Here is a 21,501-nt window from a genome sequence, read left to right on the forward strand (position 1 = left end):
CCTTCGACAGGGGCATTTAAACAAGCCCGCTCGGTGAATAGCAATAAGGTGCTGGGCTGTATATGCAGCCCCTCATTAGCTTAATTCTTGCTGCATGAATTTTGAAGTTGCAAACTTTGAAGCACTGGCAAGCCATGTCGCTGCAGGCACTTCCAAGTACCCACACAACTTCAAAGTGCCCTTACTCCCAAAAGGCAGCAGTGCATTGCTAGTCACCGAGCAGGCTCATTTATATGCCCCCTTCAAAAGGGGGGCTAATGTAGATGAGCCCTAGAAGGTCTACAATAATGTCATGAAAGAACCAATGGGGATGCGGTAGAAATCTATTAATATTATCTCAGAGTGATGTACAGAAATAGATTAAACACCAACATGCCCTTTCCAATTCTAAAACAAACTAATCCAAATACACCATATAATGATTTATTGTACGTATCACATCTACAGTGCTGCATAAATTGCCCTCAACAGATGGGCAGCACTCTTCTATATAGGTTATATACAAAAACACTTAAGAGGCTATACATTGTACAGGGCCATTTTTGAAAAGTGTAAGTAGTTGTATTAGGCTATGATTCATCTAAGTACTTAACTGATTTTTTGCCTAACTTGAAGTACATGAGTAATACTACTGACTTCAATGGGAAATTCACATGCTTAAAGACAGGTATGTGTTAAATCTTGCTGAAGCAGGGACTACACTTCCTCTGGAGCACAGTGTAGGTTTTGTAAGGCCAATCCCTTTGGGATCCACACACAATCTCTGAAAGTGAGAGGACTGAATTTGAACACTCTTCTCTGCACTTTATTATCTATACATAGATTTTAAAGCCGGATGTGACCACTGCTGTCATCTAGTCCGACTTCCTGTAGAACACAAGTGATACAAAAAAATTCATCCAGTGATTCCTGCTCCAAGCCAAACAGCAGCTGAATTGGAGCAGATCACTTAGAAAGACATCCAGTCCTGATTTAAAGTTTGTCTTAACCTAAAACACAACACATCTTCAAAAAGAAAAAAAATCTCTCTAACACACCAGTTGGTGTCATCTTAGGGCTTGACCTTGCAAGATGATGAGCATTCAAGCATGTAATTTTGCTGGGCTGCTACTAAACGTTAAAACGTATGCAGGCCCGTTGACTCTGATGGGACTTTTCATGTGTTTTAAGTTCTCTGCTGGATAGACACCAGAGTTCTCTGCAGAATCAAGCTTATAATGATGAGAGCTAACATCCAACCCTTTTACAAGCACCTTTACCTAGCCATGTGAAAATGAAGGTTATCAGGAACCTGGGCAGGACAAGTTACTTAGATAAATTGCCATGATTAAAAATAAGCACCTACACTCCATTCTAGAGTTGTTCTTGGCTCCTTCCCTGGCCCATTGGAGATTGCGATGTTGAGAGAGTGCACAGGAGCCAGATGCTGGAGGCCTGACCTGGAGATTGCTTTCCTGCAAGATGAGAAGAAAAAAACAAAACAACAGCACTCTTTTTTTTGTCTAGAAATCAGCAGAGGCAGTACAGCTGTAAATTGCAGTTTGGTGGAAATGGTGCTAGGAGGTTATATTATACAGTAAAGAGATGGGTGGGGAGGTGAGTGGGTGGAGAAAAATCAGAAAGGCTGAAAGGAGAACACAAAAGCAGCTTAGTAGGAAAATAAAGTAAGTGTGATCACTGACAAGCACTGTTTCATACAGATCAGTTCCCCTCCTAGACCCAAGTATAAAGAGCAAAATCCATTGGTCCCAATTGAGCCCTTTGCACTCATAGAAATGGAGTTCCTCTTCTTCGTGTTGGGGCTGTTTCACTTGTTGTATACACAACTGAAATGAAGATTTGAATGGCTTTTATTGAAAGGGAGAGGAATGTCTTCAAAAAGGAAGAAAACACTCTGCTTTATTCAGACAGCTCACCAGCTGAGAAAGTAACTCCCCTCCAAAAACAACAGAAAACTGCAGTAACCCTTGGGAGCAGGAAAGGATCATACGTTGTCCCTCTCCAGTGAGCGCTGCCAGAGATATATTCTAGTTTCTTTCCCCATTTACGTCACTTGTATCTCTTTGGAGCCCAGGTGGCAGAAATCCTCTTACTCAGGATAGCACTCCCTGCAAAGGCCACAAATGCAATTCGAAGCATCAGACAAAGGCCCTCCCAGACCCCCAGACTGAGTGCTCTTATGCCACACACGCCCCAGCCCTCAACAGCTCAGCAAGTCTGATCCATTCAGTTGATTCCTCCAGTGGAAGCACATGCTATCGTAATACCAGGCTGCACTGGACTGTTGGCTTCATAAAGCTGTAGGGCTGCAAATATCATGGCCCAATCAGTGAAAACCAAAAACATCTCACAGGTTCTTTCTACAGCATCCATGATTAGACCTGGGGGTGTGGGAGTGTGTTGAGTGGGAATTCCTTTCTCTTGGCAAATCTAACACAAACCTTCTCCTTCCCTTCCTACCTGGAAATGAAATGACAACCTGTTTTTGTATGCACTTTTCTGCAGTAGCAGTCCCCTCATGTTGCAGCTGTTTATAGGCTCACCTAATCATACAAATATCCCAAAGCAATTTGCAATAAAGGTCAGCAGAGCCAGTGATGGCAGTCCAGCTCAGCCATATGCTAAAAGAATCTTTTTGTTTCCCTGTAAGCAAACAGGGCACTGTATGTCCACAGCATGGAATCTTAAAGCCCTCAACACTTCCAGGCCATGTCCTGGCAATTGGGCAGGGTTAGAGGGAAAATTATATACCCCCTTGTGTACCCTCAAAATACCATGTTGTCTTGCTGGTAATATCTCACATAATGAATACTCAGGCCATTTAGTCCCCATCCAATTCCCTTCCCTCATACCACTGCATATCACCATAATGTTTGTTACAAAAAGAAATTTTAAAAATGGCTTCCTTTCGACTAAATCCTCTTTAAATATGGGAGGGACCCTGAGGAGCAAAGCTATCAAAATCTAGCAGAAACATCATGAGAGAATAATTTACTAGCTGGCTAGACTCCTGTGCATGTCACCATGGTATGGTCGATAGACCATAATCTGATCTTTATAAGGAACAAATGAAGTCTGGAGACCAAGTACCTTTAAAGAGATAATTTCATACTGCAGCAAACTTTACAATGTGAAATACAATATATGAATATTTTATATATAAAGTGATTGCTGGTATGTGGCCAAACTCTCTCAATATTCATTTTAGTACCATTTTGGTTATTAGTGCTTGGCAGAAAACTACTTCTGCTTATATTGCCACAGATCCAGTCCAGTATTTATGACATCACAACCCCTCTGTGGAAATGAGTACAGTATTACAATGTCTGCATTGTATCAATAAGGCAATCATAATCACGATGTAGTGGTTGCTTGAACTTGATATCACACTAACTAGAGTAAGTGTCTATTTTACAAACACAGGAGGGAGAGTCTCGATTACAAGTAAAGGTGGTTTCAAATACAACAACACAAACTATTTGCGATTAATTAGCTGCTGAAAATGGCAAATTTTGCCAGCAATATTATCCACAGAATACAGTAAACGCTTTGATATCCAGCATCCACAGGATCGGGAGGTTGCCAACTAATCAAATATTCTGGGTAACAGAGAGTAGTTCACACTGGGTGGAAGAGCAGAGGAGCCTGCTGACTGCACTCACTTGAAGCATGGAGGGATTCAGGGCAGTGCTGAGTGGGCTGGCCCACAGAGAGGCAGGGCATTGCTCTAGTAGTCTGTACACAAACCCCAGCTCTAACACCACTTCTCCTTTACTCTGCAGACACCGGGCAGGAATGTGGAGAAGCAGGCAGAAAGGCAAAAAGATAATTATATTCAACTAGTTCTTCCTGCAACCTGTTAGCTAAGTGTTCCAGGAATGTGTGGCAGCAAAAGTTTCACCAAGTGATCTTCAGACCCAACGCAAAATAAATCAAATGATGAGACTGTGATAGGAAAATGGGTCTGTGTTTAACTACTAATTTCCTTTCTTCAAAGTAATAATGTCCATGGATCCCTTAGAAAGGATATGTTAGCTGACTTACAGCTTGGGAGCAAAACCAGACTGACCAGTAATGGGCACAGGGGAATTGCTCCACCTGCATAAAGTTTTGATCTGTGGACCTTAACACAATGAAAAAGGAGCTATATTTTGCTAACTTCTCTCTCTCTCTCTCTCTCTCTCTCTCTCACACACACACACACACACACACGCACACACACACACACCCTTCCACAGTTTTACCATCAAAGACACCCTGGCGCAGTCCAGCTAATCAGTCCTGGAAACTCAGAGTATTCTGACATTCATGTTTAATAACAGCATATTTTAAACAGCAGTAGGTTTCTCAGTGAAATGAAGGAGGAAGTCAGGTGAGTTTCTACCTTCTTATTACATCATAAAAGATACATATTAGATTGGTGGGGAGGTAGAATTTGTATCCCAGGTCTTGGCTTTACTGAACTTCTTTCTTCCATCCTGGGCAAATAAAAATCCTGTTTAGATACACTGTTTAGAGTGCAGCAATATGACTGAATCCCCAAGAACCGCGTAAAGGCAGTGCTATTCTTCTCATCAAAGTACAACTGGTGTTGCAAACACTCTTCTGGAAAACAAAGGATATTTCAGTACTGTACGTATTTAACCAATTGGAATTATTTTTTGTTTTCTTGTCACTTGTATTTAATGTACAGTCTAGCTGCATAAGTGCATGGGTTTGTATTACAACAATTGGTAAAGTATATCCTTTTCAAAGTAGGGACATCTTCTGAGCATAATGCTCACAAACTGGGGGGGAAAAATGCAGTGCTAACACAGTAATCCTCAGAAAACATAAGGTCACATATCACCACCAGCCTGAATGTCCAGGGTGGATCCTGTTTCTGTGGAGATGGATGGTGTATATTCACACAAGCTGGCACTCATGAAAGTTAAGGGCAAATAGCTCTGGCTAACCTATAGCATGGTTTAAGCTTTCCCCGCTCAGCTGTGCCAGTGTAGCACCCCCACTCCCTTCTGGTTGAATCTTGGACTCCTCGAGTGTATTATTCTAATTATTCCTATTACAATGCTGTTCTTCTGCTGAGTGTCTGAGGAGACGCATCTAATTAGGCAGCTCGTGTCCACTGGAGATTAGTTTGGCAACAGACAAGCTTCCACTTATGATCTAATTTAGGGTCTCAAGTAGGAAATCCAAAGGGAAAAGGTTATTACAGTACATCAACTGTTTGCACAACTGTATTCTAGAAACAACCTCCAAAATCTCTGTTCTGTTGTTCTGAGGGTACAGATCCTGTGCAAAACCAGATGCCAGTGTCTCAGTGAGTGAATCAGCTTTGTAGTGATAAAAGCAAAGCACTGGGTTACTTTGACTGGAGATGTGAGGTGATGTGATAGGATTACTAAGGACACAGGCACAGTTCAACCAAGCATTTCATTTCCCCAGCCCTTGTCACAAAATATTTCATATCATCCTCATGAACTGGGAAGGATGGAAAATGCAGAGAGTTTCTAATGCATTATATTATGCTATGACAGGCAACAACTCTGTGCATAAGATGCAGGCGCCACTTTCTTTCTTGCTACAAATGAATTGATGCCATTGAAAGGACCGATGAATATCTCAAGGAAGGATTTTGGTCTCAATACCCTTCAAGAACAAGGAAATAATCTGCAGACCACTTTTACCAGCACTTCCATAACAGGATAAGTGTTTTGGAAAGAACAAACAGACAGGTTTGTTGCTGTTGCTGGGTTGTCAGAAGCATTTTGTCAGAAACCTATTTCCTCATCACCCTTGGATTATGAACATGCTTGACATCTGCTTCTGGTTAGAAAACAAAAGGGTCAGACAAGTCCTTTGCTGATGGTGTATCCACAGTCCTACAATAATACTTAGCTGGCTCCATAACAGCAAGAGTCAGTTCTACAGTTTGAGATTTGCCCACAAACATATTTTGACTTCATGTTAACTTGTGTTCAGGAGTCTGGAAGTCTTCAGGTGAGTCTACACTTGGACTCCTCTTTCAAAAGAGGTATGGAAATGAGGTAAATAGAAAATGCAAATGATGTGTGAATTTGCATATTTGACACCTCATTTGCATATTCTGATTTCAAAATAGCCTCTTTCGAAAGAAGAAAGCCAGCGTAGATGCTGCTCTTTTCAAAGTAACCCCATCTTCGAAAGACTCCTTCTTCCCTTTCTTTATTTAATGGGAAGAAGGATTCTCTCAAAGATGGGTTTACATTCAAAAGAGCAGTGTCTACACTGGCTTTCTTCTTTCGAAAGAAGCTCTTTCAAAATCAGAATATGCAAGTGATGTGCCAAATATGCAAATTTATACCTCATTTGAATTTTCTATTCACCTCACTTGCATACCTCTTTTGAAAGAGGAATCCAAGTGTAGATGCACCCTTTCAGTCATTCTGAAGCAGTTGATCAAAATCTCAGTACAGGCACTTCAGAAGTTACAAATTTTCTGGTCTTCACCCTTACAGAGTGAATTATGGATAGAACCCTGCAAATCTACTGATACTGGCATTTTATGTGCACATACAGCTATCCATGGAACATGTTAATGGATTACAGATTGGCTGAGGATACAACTTTTTATCTGCACAGGACACTAATTATGGATTCAGTTGAATCCATAGCTGTGCTGTACTTCTTGGTCTCTTAGGCTCTCTCTTTTATCAAAAGATCATTTTCCTAGACATTAATGAAAGTGCCTGCCTCCTTTATGTAGCAGCTGTGATGGTGGAGCACTGGGACTGCTTTCCAGAAAACTTGTTGTGGCATCTCCATCATTCTTCTTTGTCTTAGTCTAGAAACTGAAAACAGGTACTCTTGGGAGGGAGAATTTTCTGAAAAACTATTTCAGAAAAGCTTGTTTTGGCAAGAAAATTTCTAAGCGTTAGACATATAATGAAAAACTAAAAACTGTAAGGAATTTGGCTGAGAGAAGCCAAATTTCAGGAATTCAGAATCTCATTAGAATTCTGAACTCCATTGGACAGAATGGAGGTTTGTAAACATCGCTGAATAGTAATTCACCAACATCATCCCCTGACCGTTTCTTGTCTTATTTTTTAACATTTTGGAGATGTATTTATTTAAAAATTAAAGGTAAAAATATCTAATTTCAAAACAAATTGTGATATTGAATCAGAAAATCAAAACATTTACTTTTTTTTCAATGTCAAAATGAACCAGATAGATTTTTTTTCTGTTTGGCCATAACTGTTAGAGACACATTCAACCTGAATTTATGGAAATAAAACCAAAACTACTTTTTTCAGCAAACTAACCTAGTACTCTTCCTATACCAAGTGCTGATGCAAAACAGATTGAAACAAATTGTGGATGAAGATGAACATCATAGAATTACAGTGTTTATTTTTATCTTAGGCTGAACAGCAGATATTTGTTAAGATATGATGGGGGAAAAGGTTTTTCTTTCTTGTAAATGCTCTCCTAATGTTGCCCACCCTGCTAAAAGAAAACAGGGAAGGTTTGATTGTTTTTAAGAAAATAAATGAAGCATTTATTTGGAGGTATCTGTGCTGTACAATATTCTTTGCAGGTACTTCTTTGTGGCATAAAATAATCTTCCTCTAATTTTTACGACAAAAAAGAAAGAAAAAAATGACAGGGGTTTTGTTTTGTTTTGTTTTGTTTTTTTCCTGACACTATCATTATAGATGTTTTTCAGCTTGTCTTAAACATTAGCATTCTGATCTTACTAGGAGACCAGAACCTGGGCTGTCATAAATCATTTACGTAAGCTGAAATTTTGCTGTGGTTTAAAAACTATATGACCTCATACAAACTCTGACAATGAAGAAGCTTCTAGGTTTCTTCTTCCTTCCAATATAAAGCATGTGCTGTAGTTTACATTGGCTCCAACATATTCCTATAAATATGGCATTCATTGATTTCAAAGCTGGAAGAGACCCTTGTGATCTAGAACACCCTCCTCTAAAACACAGGCCACAACTTCCCTAGAATAATTCCTATTTGAGCTACCGCATCTCTTTTTTTAAAAAGATTTCCTTTGGAGTCTTTTCACATTTCCCTAATGGCACTGTGTGTTTCTCTTTTTGTTTTCCTCTTTCCTTTCAAAAAAACGGGGAAGGAGGGAAGACTCCTATTTTCCAGTTTATTCATTTTTATATTTTTAATTGGCCAAAGGTCAAGTGCCAAAAGAGATTAAGAACAAGTAAAACAGATTCTCTCTTCTCTCTTCTGAGCTTATAAATAAAAACATGGGGAGGAAGATAATATATACTCAATTTCTCTGTGCAAATTGGAGACATTTTTGTAGCATGAAAAAGTCAAAAGAGATTCTTGACTGTTATTCAGGTGCAAGCAGAGGTCTAAAAACCCACTGTGCCACTGTCACTGCACAAGAATCAAGCTGTATTTCCTAGCTGCCCAACATTCTTTAGGATAACAAATTCAAGGGATGACTCAGAGCTATAGAATTCTTGATATCATTCTAGAACAAAGATTTCAAAGAGCTCCTAACAAGACAACCCTTCACGAGAAAAATAATGTGCTGAAACACATTCTCTTTAATTCCCTCTGCAAAGATATTAAGGTCATTGGATTTCTGAATTTAATTGTTAGGACACAGAAGAGTGTTCATGTAAATAAGCAAACCTGAGAGGAGAAAGGGATGTTCAGACTGTGTTGTTACCAAGCAGGACAGATAGCAATGCGTATATTTCCTTTTTACTGTACTTTACATTAACACTTGAAAAAAGACTGACAAGAATAAGGTATCATTCCGTAACCACATTGAAAAATAGCCATTTCATCTACCAGAACAAAAGCACAGAGATTCAGATTTGGCCAAGGTTGACTCCTCCTTTCAGGACTACATGAAATACAAGTACAGAACACACAGCTACTCATAACTGTCTTTTTTCCTCCACTGTCCATCTATAAGCTGCTATTGTAATTGATCTGCAATCTCTTAGGGCTTGGCTACACTAGTCCACTCCTTCGAAGGGGGCATGTAAATGAGCCCAAGCCGTGAATAGCAATGAGGTGCTGTGCTGCACATGCAGCACCTCATTAGCATAATTCTCACCACGCAAACTCTGAAGTTGCTAACTGAAGTTGCTAAAACATTTTGGGAGTAAGGGAACTTCGAAGTTGCTTGGGTACTTGGAAGTGCCTGCAGCTAGACTGCTTGCCAGTGCTTCAAAGTTAGCAACTTCAAAGTTCACACGGTGAGAATTATGCTAATGAGGTGCTGCATCTGCAGCACAGCACCTCTTTGCTATTCACTGAGCAGGCTCGTTTACATGCCCCCTTCAAAGGAGGGGGCTAGTGTAGATGAGCCCTTAGTTACCTCCTCCTTGTATCAAAGGGGTAGCCATGTTAGTCTGTGTCTGCAAAAACATCAAGAAGTCCCATGGCCCCTTACAGACTAACAGATTTTTTGGAGCACAGGCTTTCGTGGGCAAACACCTGCTTTGTCAGATACACTGCATCGCCAGTGTGGACATTTCAGTTGTTTTCTGTGTCGTGACTGGCCTCCAGAAATCTCCCATAATCCCTCCAGTGACCACGCTGGTCATTGTCTTGCACTCAACTGGCTGCCTTGCAGGCAGGTAGATATGCCCTTTCAGAGCTCCATTTCAGACAGGCTGCCTGCTGTGCTGGTCTGCTCCAGGACACTGAGTAAACTGTTCAAGTGGAACACTCCTGCTGTTGAATACATAGCCAGGTGTCTGTGTTTGTGCACTAGACAAAGAGAGAGACTTCTGCACAAAGAACCAGGGAGGGAGGGGTGTGGGTGTGTGTTGGGGTTTCTCCCCTCCCCTTCCTCACCTCAGGGCAGGTTGTTTTTTGCCACTGAATGAACCTACAAGACAGCGTGCTGATGTCCTCCAAAACACACTGTCTCCCTCCCTCCTTCTCCCCCCACCACACACACAGAGTCCCCTTCACACATTCCTCCTCAGCCTCTGCACTTCAGCTGGAAATCAGCTGTCCATGCAATAGGATGTCCAGGGAGCAATGGAACTGGAAAACCTGCATCATGTGACACTGCTGGCCCCATGTGGCACTGCAAGCCCTCCCCAAAGCACCCTGCAGCCAGTTGCACAGTGGGGTCACCACTACAAGGAACTACTCTCTGTGGCATTGCAAGAGCTGCTAATGAGGACACACTCCACTGTCACAAGCAACACAGTGTGGACACACAGCTGTAATTTCCCTACAGTGCTCTGTGGCTGTGCTGTCACTACCAGTGCTGTATATCTGCCAGTGAAGACAAAGTCATAGTCTATTCTCGTTACCAAATGGTGGTTTTTAACCCACACAGAAGCTACGTCTACACGGGGACTCTACATCAAAATAGCTTATTTCGATGTAGCGAAATTGAAATAAGCTATTTCAATGAATAGCGTCTACACGTCCTCCAGGGCTGGTGCCGTCGACATTCAACGTCGACGTTGGGCAGCACTACATTTAAGTAGGCGCTGAAGGGGAGCGTCTACACACCAAAGCAGCCCATATCGAAATAAGGGTGCCAGGAACAGCTGCAGACAGGGTCACAGAGCGGACTAGCACTTCCGGGGCAACAGCTAGCCGCTCTCTTAAAGGGCCCCTCCAAGACACACTCAGCCTGCACAGCACACGGTCTGCAGAGCCACAGGCACGCACACCCCGTGTAAGCAGCATGGACCCCCAGCAGCAGCAGCAGCAGCAGCAGCAGCCAGAGGCCCACACACCCGCCCCTGGAGGAGCAGTGGTTGCCCTGCTCAGTGCCATGCAGGAGGCAGCTGACCATCTTTTATTTCAGGAAGATGAGCTGTCCTCGGGGGATGAGGAAGCAGCCCCAGACCTTGCTGCCCTCCCAGCCCCCCCCACCACACACGCCGCCGGCTGTGGAGATACCCCACGAGCACAGACTGGTGGGAGCGGCTGGTGCTCGGTGAGTGGGACAATGACCGCTGGCTCCGGAACTTCCCAATGAGCCGGGAGACATTCCTGGAGCTCTGCCAGTGGCTCACCCCTGCCTTATGGCACCAGGACACCTCCATGTGACACGCCCTCATGGTCGAGAAACGGGTCGGCATCACTGTCTGGAAGCTGGCCACTCCAGACAGCTACCAATCCGTAGGGCAGCAGTTCGGTGTGGGCAAGGCCACCGTCGGGGCTGTCCTCATGGAGGTAAGAGGACCCAGGGGGAGGAGGAGGGGCCGGGGGGGGAGCCCAAGGGAGAGTCTGGGGGGAGGGGAGCCCTGGGGGGGGAGCCGGGGAGGGCCAGGCACACCCCTGACCGGTGTTCTGTCATGTCCTTCCCCTGCAGGTCTTCCATGCAATCAATGCCCTGCTCCTCCACAGGCTCGTGCGGCTTGGGGACCCGGATGCTGCCATCGTGGGGTTTGCCAGCCTGGGCTTCCCAAATTGCTTTGGGGCTCTGGATGGGACCCATATCCCCATCTGTGCCCTGGAGCACAGCGGAGGACGCTTCCTCAATAGGAAGGGATACCATTCCATGGTCCTCCAGGCCTTGGTGGACAGCCGGGGCCGCCTCTTGGACATTTATGTTGGCTGGCCTGGCAGCACCCACAACCCCCAGGTGTTCAGAAATTCGGGCCTGTGCCGCCAGCTGGAGGCAGGGACCTACAACCCCCAGCAGGAGATCCCTGTGGAGGACACCACCATGCCCCTCTGTGTCGTCGCAGACGCAGCATACCCCCTCCAGCCCTGGCTCATGTACCCTTACACGGGCCATGTCACAGCCAGCCAGGAGCAGTTCAACACACGCTTGAACCATGCATGCCAGGTGGTCAAGTGCACTTTCGGCCGCCTCAAAGGGTGCTGGAGGTGTCTCCTGACCCGGCTGGATGCAGGCCTCACCAACATCCCCCAGGTTGTGGGCGCATACAGCGCACTCCACAACCTGGTGGAGAGCAAGGGAGAGGCCTTCTTCCAGGGCTGGGCTGTGGAGGCTGGCAGGGCTGACGTCCAGCCACCCGCTGCCCCCAGTCGCCAGGTCGACCCTGAGGGGATCCGGGTCCAGAAGGGTCTGCGGGCCCATGTTGACCAGGCTGCGGGGTGAACGCTGGCAGGGCCAGCTGCGGGTGAGCCACCCACTGCACTCCCCCCATCCTCCACAACACTCCCTGCCCCCACGCCCACACCACAGAGTATCCGAGAGCACACCGCCCCCCACACACTTCTGTGCAACAAAATAGAATTTTTTTAAACCAAACCCTGCAACCCTTTGTATTATGAATAATATGAAAACAGAAGAATAAGGGGGAACTATGTACATGGGGGGGGGCAGTTACAAAACAGGGGTAGAACAAAAACTATTTACACCAACATGAGGGAATGAGTCCAAAGGAGGGGGCCTTGGAGGGCAATGTCCTCGGCCACGCACCCCTATTGTCCTGCGCCTGGTGTTGGGGGACGCAACCCATGTCTCGGCCGGAGGCCTGGTCGAGGCTGCATGGGGGCCAGGAGAACCGGCAGATACAGCTGGGCAGTGTCCGAAGGCCCATGGTCCCCCTCGGTGGCAGGCCCCAGGACGGCCGAGGGTGGAGGGACGGTGGGTGGAGCAGCGAGCGGAGTGGCAGGGGGGGCCAGGTGCCGCACAGTGTCCTGGAACATGTGCATGAAGGCCCCCCAAGCCTCCTGGCGCCAGGCAAGCACTCGCTCCTGGAGGTGGAGCTGCTGCCCCTCCACCTGCAGGCGCTGCTCGGACACCTCCAGCTCACGCCGGAGGGTAGCAAGCAGCTGGGGGTCCGTGGACGCCCGCAGATGGCCCCGCCACTGTCGGGCTCGTCCTGGGGCTGGGTCCATGCTCTGCCGAGGGGCTGACCTGGTGGGATGGCCCCGGTGGGCTCTCCGGGACGACAGATGCTGCGCCGGTGCTCTCCGGGCCCTCCGATGCTGCAGCTGCGGAACACAGGGGGGAAGAAGAGTGGAGACAGCTGTTAGTCTGGGCCCTGACCCATGGCCCTTGTCCCCCCACCCCTCTGCTGCTGGTTCCCCATCCCCATCCCCCAGAGATGCTGATGATGATGAGTGTCCAACCCCCCACCACCGGGGGACCCTAGGTTCCGCTCCCCCCATCCCCAGGGATGGGGCATGGCGCTGTCCTGCTGGGGGGCAGGGGCTGATGGACTCTTCTGAGGGACATGCCACAGCTGTCCTCGGGGCCATGGTCATCTGGGTTTGTGGAGGGCCCTGGTCATGTCTCTTGTCCCCACCCCTTAACCCCAGGGGTGTGCACCGGGGGGTACGTACCTGACACTCCGCTCCCACTGTCGGGGGACAGCCATTGGGCGGATGCCCTGCTGGAGCTGCGGGAGGGGAGGGCGATCTGGAGCCCCCCCGTCGCTGGAGGCCCCCTCCTCCTCCTCCTCCGGTGCCCCAGGGGTGGGCTCCTGGGGGGGGGGGCCCTGGGGTGCAGGGCTGGCCTCCGGGGCGGACTCCGTCTCCAGGGCCTGCTGGGGCTTGTCAGCCAATGTGTCAAGGGTGGCCGGGGGGGAGGAGGTGTAGCAGGGGCCCAGGATTTCCCTGAGCTCCCTGTAAAAGGGGCAAGCGGCGGGGGCGGCCCCAGATCGGCTGGCCGTGTCCCGGGCCCAGGCGTAACCCTGCCGCAGCTCCTTCACCTTACTCCTGACGTGGTCAGGAGTGCGGGCAGGGTGACCCCGGGCAGCCAGGCCCTCGGCCAGCCGAGCGAATGTATCTGTGTTCCGCCTCTTGCTCCCCATTACCTGGAGCACCTCCTCCTCGCCCCAGAGCCCCAGCAGGTCCCGGATCTCGGTCTCCGTCCAGGAGGGGCCCCGCTGCCTCTTCCCCCACTGGCTGGCAGGCTGGGAGCCCTGGGTCCCCTTGGGGAAGGTGCTCTGTGGGCGCTTGGGGGGCTGGCTGGCTGCCATGGGGTGCAGGATGGTGGCTTGGGGCTGCAGAGGGACGTGCAGGCTGGGCACATGGCTGTGCTGCTGCCTGCACGAGCTCTCAGCTTCCTGCACAGGAAATAAGGGGGCGGGGAGCTTTAAGGGGCTGCTGCACATGGTGACCATAGAGCTCAGGGGCTGGACAGAGTGTCTCTCAACCCCTCAGCTGATGGCCGCCATGGAGGACCCCGCTATTTCGATGTTGCAGGACGTAGATCGTCTACACGTACCCTACTTCGACGTTCAACGTCGAAGTAGGGCGCTATTCCCATCTCCTGATGAGGATAGCGACTTTGACGTCTTGCCGCCTTACATTGATTTCAACTCGAAATAGCGCTCGCCGCGTGTAGACGCAGCGGGCGCTATTTCGAAGTTGGCATGGCTACTTCGAAATAGCCGGCTAGTGTAGACACGGCTAGAAAGTGACAATCATAAATCATATTTATAAAACAAGGGATTCATAGATTGACAGCCACCTATCACAATATACTTAGGGCTTAATGTAAGATGAAGAAGTGGAGTAGAGGAAGGGATAGTGGCATGAAAAAGAGAAAGGATGAACTGAAGCTGCTGCAAAACAGATGAAGATAGTAAACAAGCCTGAAAGCCAGTGAAAGACCTTTCGCTGAGGTTTTAGGTATTTCTTCTCCTCTTATTTACTTTAGGTGGCTTTTGATCAGGCAATAGAGACTTAAGGGCAAATCCTAAACCCCTTACAGATGTAAAATCTATTTGAAGTCTACAGAAGTATTGTCTGAGTGAGGGCTGGGGGATTTTGCCCTCAAAGAATCATTCAGAGTGGACCTTCACTGCCCTTCAAGTTCAGAAATAAGCACAATAATTATGCCCAAGGTGACTTTCCTGCTTGACTATGCAAAAGGTGAGGAGTTAAGAAACTGTACATTTAATCCCTTCACTTTTTATTCAATTATTTGCACTCAGTTATGAATGATTGAATCCCTACCATTCCTTTTCCTTTTTTCTTTTGTCTGGTGAACTTGAAAAGCCATGCCTCTGCAACTACTAACTTTAATAAAGTTCAAAACAAAAAAGCAGTAAAGTAGCACTTTAAAAAAGTAGCACTTTAAAAAAGTTCCAGTATGTCCAGGAGAAATACACAACAACACAGGTGAGTGTGGGTTAGCACCAAAAATTGCAGCTGTTAAAAAAAAAAAAAAAGTCATGTTCTTTTCACTCCTGAATAAGAATGAGTTCTTAGCTTGTGTTCTAAATTCACTTCTCATGGTCAATATTACAGTTATTATATTTTTGTTTAGTCTTCCAGAAATTGGAGAGCTCACCTACCCAACCCTAACACATTGCCTCTAGGAAGTACTTTTCATGTCCAACTGAAGAAATACCTTATATAATGTAATGTTACTAGCCACACTGGAATTTTACTGAAAGTCTGTTGCCTTGAGTGAGAAACTGCCACTAATATGGTGCAGCTCAGAAGGTCTAAGGTGCTATCAGTCAGAAGAGAGTGTACTTTACTTCCTTATAACCCTGAGAGAGTTGTCATGGAGATACAGGGAGGTCAGTTTTGAGGCTTTGATTAAGAGAGCTTTCAGGACAACTCTAAAACAAGAAAAGTGCCAACATCATTGGCTAGAACTGCAATCAGCATGGTCGAGGAAAAAGTCTGGGTCTTCGGTGCTCATTAGCTGCTCTGCCTGAGCCAATAAAACACGTTGTCAACTTTTTTTTAATTGACTAATTTCAGAAATTTCTGTTTTCTGATCAGGTTCCCTGTCTGGGTTGTTTTCTTTTCTTTAAAAAAAATAATTATTTTAAAAATATACAAGTGTTTTCCTGATCCCCAGGTCACTGATTATACAGAGCAAACTGTGAAACAGATGATAAACAGAGAAATGTCAAATACACAAAACAAAGTAGGGAAAACAACTGTCTAGTCTATTTTTTTTTTTTGGCTACAGTGTTGCTAGGTGTTATCTCTAAATATAAATAAATGAAAATCCACATTTCTGTCTGAAAATTCCAATGTGGATATAAGTTGAGGTAAATTGGCATAGCTCCACTGACTTCAGTGGTACTGCATCAATTGGTACCAGTTGTGAATCTGGTCCATAACCTTTAAGGAGCATGACTGTGTGAGAAAGTTAGAACCACTGTTTGAAGATGTGTTGCAAAATTTGGAAGTGTTTGAATCAGGGACTGAGTGCAGGAGAGCACATAACGGTCTTCTGCTGGAAGCACCCCGGCCTCCATTTCATGGTATTACATTGATTTTGGTCATTTGGACAGAAATATAAATGTGAGATTAAAGGAGTTGCCAAATGGGATGGTCCATGAGACTGGAGAAAAATAAATGTGTATTAATTATAACAATTCAATAGTATTGCCAGTTTTTATTTGTTTTAATTTAAACTTAGTGATCATTAAAAGATGTTGATTGACAGAATTGGAGACAGTAGTCCTCTGTCCATAGAAATGTCCCAGCTCAGCTGCGCAAGCTTCCTACATCCTTCCTCACCAGCGGGTCTCAACCCTGACCCAGAAGGGACATTTTTAGTAGTCAGAGAGCAGTTCGGTCTCCAGCCTGACTTCAGTTTCCGCTGAGATGTCCTAAAAGTCAAATGCTTTCTTGCCCTCCTCTACCACCCTCCAATTTAAATAATTGTCCACTAGGACTTGGTATAGTAAGTATGTCCTCTGCTCCATTTTACATGGGCCACTGAAAAGCCATTAGATAGGAACATTTTTTTTTAATTTTCTGCCTGAGTGGACTCACTCAAGTGTCTGAGATGAGGTAGTTCCACAGTCCATCACAAATGCCCTAAGCTGTTGGTTTTTCAAGCAGTACTACCTGTTAGAACCATAGCACTTACAGATCTGTGGCTGATTACAGAACTGTGTACTACAGTACAACACCTTTGATGGCTAGATATAACAGAGCTGCCACTGACAAGAAGTATGTGATCAGCACTGTCACCATCCCACAACTTAGATATTTCCCAGTTGCTTTGAAGAAGTCAGTTGGGTTCCACTCAGCTTGTTGGCAGGATCAGCATAGGACCTCTTGATGCCTGAAGGTTAGCAATAGTGGTCTGCGTAATGCTGCAAAGAAGGGACCTGAGAGATTCTCAGAGGGTTAGAAATTTCATTGTTTTGTTCACTTTTTTACCCTATAGGAAGAGAGGGGATTGGCAGGAAGATTTGCAGGGAAGCAATTGCACAGCACCCCAAGGCACAGGGCTTAACTGCCTAACATTGGACCCTGGACTGGGCAACAATTCCTAAAGAGGGACAACTGCTAAAGTGTATCCCTTGGCAGGAGCCCATTTGACAGAAGACTGAAGCTACAAGAGACCAGCCCAGGAATGGGCAACCTAGGGTAGTGAGGGGGCTACATGAGTGTCCCTCCTTCATCTTGATCAGCTGCAAGGTTGTCATAGCAACACAGTCTCCCAGGATGGGATAGTTTGCATACGTAGAATTTGTGGAGTGTGCCAAGAGTCACAGCCACACTTTAATTTGATGCAAAAGGAATGCATGGCTCTTACAGTCAATGTTGTGCGCAGTCAGCATGCACTTCACTTCATGGGCCTTGCTTTACATGCATGTCACTTGAGTAATACCAACAGATTAAAAAAAAAAACCTATGAGGGCAGAAACCAGCAGATTCTGGCAACCCTGTGCCTGGGCAATGGGAAATAAAATGTCTCATGGGCCACATATAGAACCCCAATGGGCTGCAGGTGGCCCCCAGGGTCAGAAGTTGCTCACCACTGGTCCAGACCATGAAGACTGTCTCAAGAAGGAAATCTTGAGTCAGACCCCTGACTGACTGAAGGAAATCTTGAGTCCCTCACTTGATCCTGATGACTTGCTGTGGTCAGACTCCTTATCTGTACCCTGAAAGGGGCGGACTTCCAAATGTGATCCAGATGAGTTACCTGAGTAACTAAAAGATCAGACCACCTAGAGCACTAGGCAAAATAAGGAATGCCTGGAACACAACCCAGCACACATACACCCCCTGACCAGCAGGTGGCACTGCCAGTGAACACTACCATTCACAAGAACAAGAAGTCCTGTGGTACCTTATAGACTAACAGGTATTTTGCAGCATAAACTTTCGTGGGCAAAGACCCGCTTCATCAGATGCATGAGTGGGGGGTGGTTTCAGAGGGGTATTTAAAGAGTGGGGTCCCAGTAAGAGGGAGGGCCAGAGCTGACAAGGTCTATTCAGCAAGGTGGACATGGTCCAGTGTCAAAAGTACTTATCAAAAGAGACGAAAAACAAGTCAGATCAGACAGGGGGGTGTGAGCCTTTGTCAGAGTCTAATGGGGAGCTATTAGCACCCAGAGCAGAGAAACTGCCTTTGTAAGCTGTGAGCCACTCCCAGTCTCTGTTTAATCCTTGGTTAATGGAGTCAAATTTGCAAATAAATTGCAGCTCAGAGATTCCTCTCTCCATTTGATTTTTGAAATGTTTTTGTTTCAGAACTGTCACCCTTAAATCTGCCACTGAGTGTCCAGGGAAACTGAAGTGTTCTGCCACAGGCTTCTGTACATTACTGTTCCTGATGTCTGATTTATGTCCATTTATCCTTTTACGGAGAGACTGTCCAGTTTGGCCAATGTAAATTGCAGTGGGGCGTTGCTGGCACATGATAGCATATATTATATTAGTAGATGTGCAGGTAAAGGAGCCCCTGATGGTATAGTTGGTGTTAGGTCCTGTGATGATGTCACTGGTGTAGATATGTGAGCAGAGTTGGCAGCGAGGACTGTTGCAGGGGCTGGTTTCAGGCGTACAGTCACTGGTCTGTGATTTGCAGTGACTGGTGAGGATTTGTTTAAGGTTAGCAGGCTGTCTGTAGGCAAGGACAGGCCTGCCTCCCAAGGTCTGTGAGAGTGAAAGATCATTGTTCAGGATGGGTTGCAGATCACTGATGATGCGCTGGAGAGGCCTTAGGTGGGGGCTCTATGTGATGGTCAGTGGTGTTCTCTTGTTTTACTTGCGAGGCCTGTCTTGTAGCAGGTGGCTTCTGGGTACCTGTCTGGCTCTGTCAATCTGTTTCCTGACTTCTTTAGGTGGGTATTGTAGTTTGAGGAAAGCTTGGTAAAGGTCTTGTAGGTGTTTGTCTCTGTCTGATGGATCAGAGGAAATACGGTTGTACCTTAGTGCCTGGCTGTAAACAATGGATCATGTAGTATGCCCTGGATGGAAGCTGGAGGCATGTAGATAAGCATAGCGGTCCGTGGGTTTTCAGTATAGGGTGGTATTTATGTGACTGTTGCTTATCTGTACAGTATTGTCCAGGAAGTGAATTTCTTGTGTGGACTGGTCCAGGCTAAGGTTGATGGTGGGGTGGAAACTGTTGAAATCACGGTGGAACTCTTCAAGAGCCTCCTTCTCATGGGTCCAGGTGATGAAGATGTCATCAATGTAGCGCAGGTAGAGGGGGGCGCTAGGGGACGAGAACTGAGAAAGCGTTGTTCCAGGTCAGCCATAAAAATATTGGCAAACTGTGGGTCCATACAGGTGCCCATAGCAGTGCCACTGATTTGAAGGTATAATTTGTCCCCAAATCTGAAATAGTTGTGGTTGAGGACAAAGTCACAAAGCTCCTCCACCATTTGTGGATAAATGGACATAAATCAGACATCAGGAACGGTAATGTACAGAAGCCTGTGGCAGAACACTTCAGTTTCCCTGGACACTCAGTGGCAGATTTAAGGGTGACAGTTCTGAAACAAAAAATTCTCAAAAATCAAATGGGGAGAGAAATCTCTGAGCTGCAATTTATTTGCAAATTTGACTCCATTAACCATGAATTAAACAGAGACTGGGAGTGGCTCGCAGCCTACAAAGGCAGTTTCTCTGCTTTGGGTGCTAATAGCTCCCCATTAGACTCTGACAAAGGCTCACACCCCCCTGTCTGATCTGACTTGTTTTTTGTCTCTTTTGATAAGTACTTTTGACACTGGACCATGTCCACCTTGCTGAATAGACCTTGTCAGCTCTGGCCTTCCCTTTTACTGGGACCCCACTCTTTAAATACCCTTCTGAAACCACCCCCCACTCATGCATCTGATGAAACCGGTCTTTGCCCATGAAAGCTTATGCTCCAAAATATCTGTTAGTCTATAAGGTGCCACAAGACTTCTTGTTGTTCTCGAAGCTACAGACGAACACAGCTACTTCTCTGATACTTGTCACCATTAACAAGGATCTCTCAGAGCACTCTGGAAACAGCCTCTGTCACGTATATAACAACATAGTTGTGATACTGACCTTTTTTACACACACACACACACACACACACACACACACACACACACACAGAGAAACCTAAACAATTTCAGCACATTTCTTCTAACAGCATATATGCAATTGCTGTTTAGATTAGCTATTGTTACTACTGTCATATTCTCAGTACTCAAAAATACACTGATCCATAATGATACTGAAATTAAACATTTTTTTAAATAAAATGCTAATTCTCCCATGTTTCTCAAACAAACAGGGCCATTTTAAAATAATAGAAGAGGGTTCAGCAGAGAGAGACATTTTACGTATGAGTCCACTGAGAAGTTATTTCTTACTAAATTCCAATGATATCCTTCCAACCTAAGGCCAAATTCTCCACAGCTATGAAGCAGTAAAGTTCTACTGAAACCAACGTGACTATACGAAATTGTACTAACTGAGGATCTGGCCTATAATGTAAGAATTATGCTGAAGGAATCTGTAAAAAAGGTTCTACTTGCACAGCCTTTGGGTATGATTCTTGGAACCACTTGTGCTTCATTTTTATGATGATCAGAATTACATCAGCATGCAGTGATGTGTATAGATCACTCCAGGGTGGAAACGAGGGGAGAAGAGAGGAAAACATGCAAAGCTGAGAGCAAAAATTTAGAAAGCATGTATCATAAGAATTCTGGGTAAATATACTTAATTTCAGTGTTTTCTTGTGTTAAAATATACTTGTTAGCATGTCATCCCTTAATAGCAATCTAACAGTTAGTTACATTCTAGAGAGGGTGAGGACGAAACAGTTTTAGCATTAATTTGGACTTTTATGATAGTTTGAAGAATTCCAGATTGAATTTTTTAATAATAAAATTTTAAAAGGTGAAAGACAAAGAGTGTAGTGGTGTATATATGCTAATTTATAGACAGAAACAGCATATGTATGAGATCCTGAGTGAGCGAGGAGGATTACATGCCTCCAAGTCTTGCAAGCAGAAGTTATCTAGCTATCAAAATTATGACCACAAGATCCATCCGTACTAGGTAGCTCCTTAGATTCCCCCTTCCAACAAAATTGCCGTGAGAACTCTGCAGCCACTGCTACTTTGCAAGGGTACAGCACTATTGGAAGGTTTAAAAAAATTCTACACAAAGAAAGCCACGAGGGAGGTAATTACAATTGCTTTGTAACTAACATCAGGTAATGTTTTGAAGGAGAATACCACAGTAAAGCACTCAAATGCATACAGTCTTGGAGCATGAAAGAGAGGCAATAATCTTCTTATCTTACCAGAAGGAGAACGAAAATCACCTTAGAATTAACAAGAATACAATACCAGCTTC

General features: G+C 45.5%; 1 protein-coding gene across 1 annotated transcript in view; it reads right to left on the reverse strand.

The window, feature by feature from the left end:
• DGKI (diacylglycerol kinase iota) overlaps positions 1-21,501 on the reverse strand; it is a 319,904-nt gene that overhangs the window by 205,967 nt on the left and 92,436 nt on the right. The window contains exon 2 of the mRNA XM_074983801.1: positions 1,346-1,454. Within this exon, the coding sequence (XP_074839902.1) occupies positions 1,346-1,454 (109 nt within the window). The remainder of the gene's footprint in view (positions 1-1,345; positions 1,455-21,501) is intronic.

The sequence above is a fragment of the Carettochelys insculpta genome, chromosome 1 (genome assembly GCF_033958435.1).
Source record: "Carettochelys insculpta isolate YL-2023 chromosome 1, ASM3395843v1, whole genome shotgun sequence".
In the NCBI taxonomy this organism is placed as follows: Eukaryota; Metazoa; Chordata; order Testudines; family Carettochelyidae; genus Carettochelys; species Carettochelys insculpta.